The 6740-nt window shown below is 47.1% G+C and overlaps 2 protein-coding genes across 3 annotated transcripts; one reads left to right on the forward strand and one right to left on the reverse strand.

Moving 5' to 3' along the window:
• The first annotated feature begins 3206 nt into the window (after positions 1-3206).
• Positions 3207-4105, forward strand: LOC121998427 (zinc finger protein 8-like). The gene has a single exon (XM_042553360.1). The coding sequence runs from the start codon at positions 3456-3458 to the stop codon at positions 4077-4079; it is 624 nt and encodes a 207-aa protein (XP_042409294.1). The 5' UTR covers positions 3207-3455; the 3' UTR covers positions 4080-4105.
• LOC121998428 (thioredoxin-like 3-1, chloroplastic) lies at positions 3973-6134 on the reverse strand. 2 transcript variants are annotated; one of them, XM_042553363.1, is made up of 6 exons: positions 5658-6134; positions 5445-5519; positions 4966-5032; positions 4825-4842; positions 4669-4737; positions 3973-4081 (listed from the first exon to the last, which is right to left on the reverse strand). In XM_042553363.1, exons 1-6 carry the CDS (start codon positions 5960-5962, stop codon positions 4076-4078), a joined length of 540 nt encoding a protein of 179 aa, XP_042409297.1. In that variant the 5' UTR covers positions 5963-6134; the 3' UTR covers positions 3973-4075. The 2 variants fall into 2 exon arrangements, with proteins under 2 accessions (XP_042409297.1, XP_042409296.1); XM_042553362.1 differs by lacking the exon at positions 3973-4081 and having other exon boundaries at positions 4440-4737.
• Between the last annotated feature and the right edge of the window lie 606 nt (positions 6135-6740).

A 6740-nucleotide genomic window follows, 5' to 3' on the forward strand; every position in this document is an offset into this window, starting at 1 on the left:
GTGACGACCGACCACCGTTCCTCTCCCACTCCTCCTCCCGTAGTCGCCGTGAACCGAAAGAAAAGGGGGTTCGTTCGTGCATGGGAGGCCGCCGCCAGAGAAGCCAAAGGAAGGGGCCTTTTCTCCTGCCGGGTTCCTCGCCGGTGCCGACGATGGCTACCGACTGTCACTTCTTCTCCTCCCCTTCTCCCCCTCGTGCTTAACTCCTCGCCGTCGAGACCGTCTACCACCCTTCTCCTCCCCGCGACGTGGCAGCCGCCGGACCGGTCATGGCTCCTCTCCAGCTGTTCCTTGCGACGCCATCATCAGATAGTTCACAGCCGTTCCTCTCCTCCGCCTCCTCTTTTCTCTCAGCTAGCACCACCGCCGGGCAGATCACTGCCCTTCTCCGTTTCCCCCTCGCTACGTCGTCGCCGGGCAGACCACTGGCTCTTTTCCGCACCGACGCCATTGTGAGCACTACTGTTGACGCCAGCAGCCACTGCCCTCTTCCTCGTCTTCACATGGTGACCACCGGCTCCGAGCACCCACAGTTGGCTCGGGTCGTCGCCCTCCTTCATTTCCCAGTGCACCCTAGCAGCAGTCGTCGGCAGATCCATGGCTTCGTTGACGGTACAACGGTTGTCATGCTCCGATCCACACTGTCGTACAATTTTGACGTCGATCCGGTATCCGATCCACGCGCCGTCGTGCGTTTTCGGCACTGGTCGAGCCTTCGAGCCATCATCGTATTTCGTCCTTCGGGAGGTGGTTGTGTTTCGACTTGTGTGCTTATGTTGTATTCTTGTCTGTGTACTGATGTTGTATCTCGGCTAGCGTGCCGGTAGTTTATCCCGGCCTGTGTGTCGGTGTCTTAGCCCGGTCTGCGTACCGGTACCTTGTCCCGGCCTGCGTGTCGGTGTCTTAGCCCGGTCTGCGTACCGGTGCCTTGTCCCGGCCTACGTGCTGGTGCCTTATCCCGGTCTGCGTACCGGTGCCTTGTCCGGCCTACGTGCCGGTGCCTTATCCCGGTCTGCGTACCGATGCCTTGTCCCGGCCTGTGTGCCGGTGCCTTATCCCGGTCTGCGTACCAGTGCCTTGTCCCGGCCTGTGTGCTGGCATCTCATCCCGGTCTGCTTGCCGGTCTCTTATCCCGGTCCGCGTACCGAGCTCGTGTCCCGGTCTGCGTACCGGTATTATATCCCGATCTGCAGCTCATCTTCCGGGTCCGTGCCACATTCTGCTTCTCGTCGTCAGATTCAGCTCTCTAGCTTGATTGGAGTCATCTACCCTTCCGAGTCGCGACAACTCGAGCCGCGTCCCATCCGAGGGCGCCCCCCTAGGCCAGGCCAGGGTACGTTCCTCGTTCATATTCCATATACATTTTCATTATTTTATGGCTTAATCTGTACTCATATATTTGTTGGATCTGCCTCGAGTATCGGGGTACCGTGGGTCGGGTCAACCCAGTCACTAGCCGCAGGTATTATTGACCAGAGGACTTTTGGAGACTTGGTCAACACGGGAGCCATCTCAGCACACCCCCCTCCGGGACGTCGCGACTTCGTCAACATTCTCGTCACCTCACCCGACGATCCGTCTGACTCAGCTTCCGGACGGGATCAGCAGTATTCAAGATTTGTTAGTTCGGTCAACTGCAAGCGATTGATCGAAAATTTATCGGTCACTTTTCCAAAAGTTTCCATTACCTAGGATTACCTTCCCTAGAGGTTTTTTTTTTTTTTGCCAAAATTGGTCACCTTAATTTGCTTGGGCTTACTAGTAACTTGGTAGATTACTCACCCTTTCTTAATCTCCAATTATGACTTCTTATTTGCCTAATTTTAATTAGGACTTTTCTTTATCTAATCATAATTAAAATTTTCTTTTAGCTAATTGTAGTTAACAAATTTCTTTATTTAACTGTAGTTAAGATTCTAATTATAATTAGGACTTTCATTTAAAATTAATCACTCGTAGACTTCTTATCTTACTAATCTCTATTAATATATTATTAAATATATATCAAAACTCTGAACATCGATTGCTCTCACAATAATAACTACACAGAAACAAAAAATTATACACAAACAAAAAATTATACATAAAACAAAATTAATAAATTATTATAACGATCATGATACAACAACTAAAAGTACCTATTATAATAAGTATTTAATAGTTACAACCTTTATGACTGCACCACACGTGGGCCAGTTTACCCTATTAATTAAAGTTAATATGGTCAAGTGTTAGGTAACTCTGTTGGTTGGATGCAGAAGATTAACCTTGGCAATACCAATTTACACCGTGCACTGTCTACGCCTTAGGGAATCTAGGTGGGCAAATAATGACAGGAACTGACCCACGTCTGACCTAAATCGAATTAACGGTTTTGAAAACAGAATGAATCAATTCTTCTGCCATTGTAACTCCTCTATGCTGGGGTTGTTTGTTTGCACTGTGCTCCATGCCTTCTCTTTGTCACTACACTACACTTTCAAACCTAAAAAAGCATCCGGAAACAGAAGCAAACTTCGCAGCAAGGAAATAGATCAGGACTCGACTAACTGACTTGGTAAATCGATAGATTAAAACAACTTACGTCTCGTATGTATTTCTAATGTAGGTCTCTAGTTTCGACGACTCTAGGTTTAGACCTTGCGAACATTCACTAATCACTCAAATCTGTCTGGTATAGATAACCTAAGTATTAGGATCATCAACTCCCCCGACAGACAAAAACTAAAGAAGAGTCCCAACACAATGATTTTCCTTCCTTGGAAAATGAGCAAACTTTTAAATGATTTGAATGCAAGAGAACTACTGTTCCTCATTCATTCCTATTCCATCCATGGTTTAAGTGACTAGCTCCAAAGTCCAAACTCACCGTTGTATTTAATCATGGAACTAGCAATTGAAGAGGTCCACTTACAGCACTGATCCAGAGAAAGTAACCTAACAGCCATACAAGAATCCTGTACCACCAGACAAACCCTTCCCTGTCTCAAAACCTAACCATGTTTTGAAAACCAAGTTTGAATTTGATCGTATCGCCCTTGGCTCGTGATTTAGCAAAGTCGTCAAATAGGGCTAGCATATCGACCCTGAACTAGACTACTACTCGTTGTTTTGATAAATTTAGCGTATAAATTATCGATTGGTGGTATGTTATTAGTTGATTTTAAACGACACGAGTGTACAAACACACTCTCGGGCGTGCTACTTTGAGTGTAGAAGGGATGGCATCCTAACTAGTGCTTAGGACTCGATTGAGTTCGAGTGGGAGTTTTGGGTTTAGGGTCATCAACGGTCAGCCCTAGCTAGCTCACTGGGCCCCACCGCCAACACGCTTTTTCCCTCAAATGCGAGTAATGAGATTTGATTAAAGAAGAGCTGAAGAAGGAAATAAAGAACGCCATACTTACTCACTGCTCTCTCCCACTTCCTTCTTCTCTCCCATCTCGAGCATCCCCATGGCCGACCGAGAGACTCCGCCGCCGCCGATCGACTTCATTAAGGCGGCCACTGTCGACTCTTTCTGCGAGCTACCATTCCTCTGCGCCTCCGCGCCGGAGCATCATAATTCGACGAGCCCTGCCGCCGGCGCCGTGCGGCTCTTCGGCATCGATGTCCACTCCGGCTGCGAGGAGAACGCGCGCAGGTTCGGGTGCCACTACTGCGGCCGCATGTTCCCCACGTCGCAGGCGCTCGGCGGCCACCAGAACGCACACAAGCGCGAGCGCCAGCACGGCAAGATCACTCACCTCCACTCCGCCGCCATGGCCGTCGCCGCCGCGGAGCACCATCTCCGCCGCCACCCCGCAGCCGCCTTCTCCCCCGCGACCCACCTCAACTACCCGCCCGCTCGCAGCCACCTCGGCACATCCGCCCGCTTCCAGTACCACCACCCTTCTCCATCGCCTTCGCGCCACCCGTCACCTCCATGGACAGATGGCAGTCGCATCCCCCACCGCACATCGGCAACAACGGCGGCGGCGCTGCCGGGGAAGTGGAAAGCCCCGACCCTGCAACCTCTTTTCAGGCCGGCCGAAGGAGGCGCCAATGGCCGCGCTGGTTCCTCATCTTCTTCCTTTTAAGTCTGGATTTGCATTTGTAAGTTACTCCATTAATTAATTAACATGATCTGATCATAACAGAGCTAGTTCTTAAATTAGCATTTCTTTGCCTTTTTTTTTTATCTTCACATATATCAATTAACCAATTATTTGACGCGTGATTATTAAAATCAGAATAATTTATCAAAACTTTAATTGCTATCTGCAAAGTCCATATTAAATTACGTGGTCCCATGCATGCCAAGGAGAATTAACTTTTTTATTTATTAAGAGACATTTTAATTATAATCAAGGTTTAAGACTAATTGCGTGGTGAAGTTATTAATTAATTCTTTGTTCATAAAATCAACCTCCACATATATACAATTAATGCTCAAGCAATTAGTTGTAAATGAGAAATTGTGGATCCGAATTGAATTGGAAGAACTCATTGATCAATGAGCTAGTTCACAGTCAATCCGTTTGGAGTTTAAATTTGAGCTTCATCTTATGAACATAAGAACACAAAGTTTCAGTAATAGATTTGAACATACACTTTAGACTATGCAAAAAGAGAAGAAGGAGATCTATATATGAGGTATCACAAATGTTTTTGGATCATTTCACGAACCTCGTCCAAGACGAGCCATGCTTTATGTCCTCCGATCACCTCGGCTTTCCATTCTCCATCCTTCCAGAGCTGCATTCTCCACCATATTCAATTATCTCTTTAGACGAAACAATTCAGGAAGGGAACTAAGATAGAACAAGAAATGCTCATATTCACCTGAATAGTTGGCATTTTCTAGAGAGGAGTAGCCCGAGAAGCATCGGTCGATCGAAGCAATGCAGACACAGAGAAAATAAGTCCTTGTTCAACTAGCATAAACCAACTACGAACTAATAAAGAGGTTTTAAATGAACTCACTGAGATGTTCCCTCGCTTAACCAGTGCTTGAGGAACTTTATTGACATCCACAAAGTAGAACTTAACTCTGTCAATGTCAAAATTCGAATTACAATCACCATTTTCATTCATCAATATAATGCACAATGTTTAGAGCATCATCCAAAGGTTTTCTCAATCTTCGGCGATGTTACGTTACGAAGTTTCAATAAATTGACAAGTTTATAATGATCATTGATGTGAATTGGAGTGCTGCAGCTAGAAATTGAAACTATACCCTGTCTGTGTCCCCAAATTATTAAAAATTGGGGTGAATTGTCAAGTTTATAATGATCAATTGAAGTGTGTAAACTTCAACTCAACTTTTCTAGGGTTCATCTTAGCTGATGGAATTGGAGAGCTGCAGCTAGAAATTGAAACTAACAACAACAAAGTTCTGCAATTTTACAATCCAGAAATCATATCTATTATATATAACAATGAAAAAGATTGTATTTTACCTTGGATGGTATTCCGCAGCAAGCTTTTCGAGCTTTGGTTTGAGATAAATGCATTTGCGACACCAAGTAGCCATCCTGATGCAGAACATTGATTAATGGTGCAAATCACAAGATTACTTAAATTGGAAACGGAATAACCCGCAAATTGATGATTTTCGCATCAAGAATAGGGTAAACATGAACTAGGTTATTTAACGTGAGATGGGTACTAACCAATCAACGATGACGACTTGAGAAATCTCCTGCGAAGCCGCAAGGATCCGATCGAAGTCCTCCATAGTCGCGATTGCTTCCATCTCGATCGACGTCGGCCGGGACGCGCTCTGCCAGAAAGGTCCCGCCTTCACCTCCCCTCTCGACCTCGCCCGTCTCCCACGCCCCGGCCGCGAGGAATCGACGCCTCCGCCGCAGATGGCCACCGAGGAGCAGGCTCCGCCGCTGCTTAAAGGGGGCGTTCCCAGTTCCCGGTGGCACAACTCTCGGTAGAGCAGACAAGAAGTCGGGGCCAGAGCCGCCATCTTTTGGCCACGGGGAGAAGATCCGATCGGAGGAGAGACGAAGCGGAAGCGTGGAAAGGAAGACGGGAGATGAGGCGGCGGCGGCGGCGGCGGCGATCTGGTTGCGTGAATGGATAGAACTCGGCAAATGGCTGCCACTGGCACTTCGTGCCTGTTGGTTTATGATGACGTCACTTACGGAGGAGTGGAACTGTGGAAAAGGCTTATCTTGAAGAGGGCAAAAAGCAGGTAGAAGTGGGACCCAGAGAACGAAAAGAAAGAGATGGCAATGTGGCACCCCCACCCCGAACTTTACAAAATTATTAATTATGATTTTTTTAATAATATCGAATTACTTGTAATTTACCCATCTAAATTATCACTTGAAAACACATGTGAAATGAAATATATATTTTTTTCACTAAATTTAATTAGTGCTTAGAGTAACTATGTTTTTTCAAAGCGTGCATTGCTTGTCGTGTTACGTCGCACCAATGCCTTCCTACGCGAAGTAATCTCCCTAATGCTCTTGCTGAAGTCCGGCCGCTCAGGCTTTTCCTCGGCCTGGACGTGGGCGATCACCGACGTTCGAGTCCACCGGTGGTCCAAGTCCATCAAGACCTTCCCGATGTCGGTCACTAGGCTCTCGGCGAGGCTCCGGCTGAAATCCTCCCTGATCACAACACGGAGGACGGCGACGTGCTCTGCGTCAGCTGGCATGGTGCATGCGGGAACGATCTACCCAAACCTCCTCAAGCTTTCTGAGATGTCAAAAACTGTGTACTTGCTCGTGTCCCTG

The sequence above is a fragment of the Zingiber officinale genome, chromosome 6A (genome assembly GCF_018446385.1).
Source record: "Zingiber officinale cultivar Zhangliang chromosome 6A, Zo_v1.1, whole genome shotgun sequence".
NCBI lineage: Eukaryota > Viridiplantae > Streptophyta > Magnoliopsida > Zingiberales > Zingiberaceae > Zingiber > Zingiber officinale.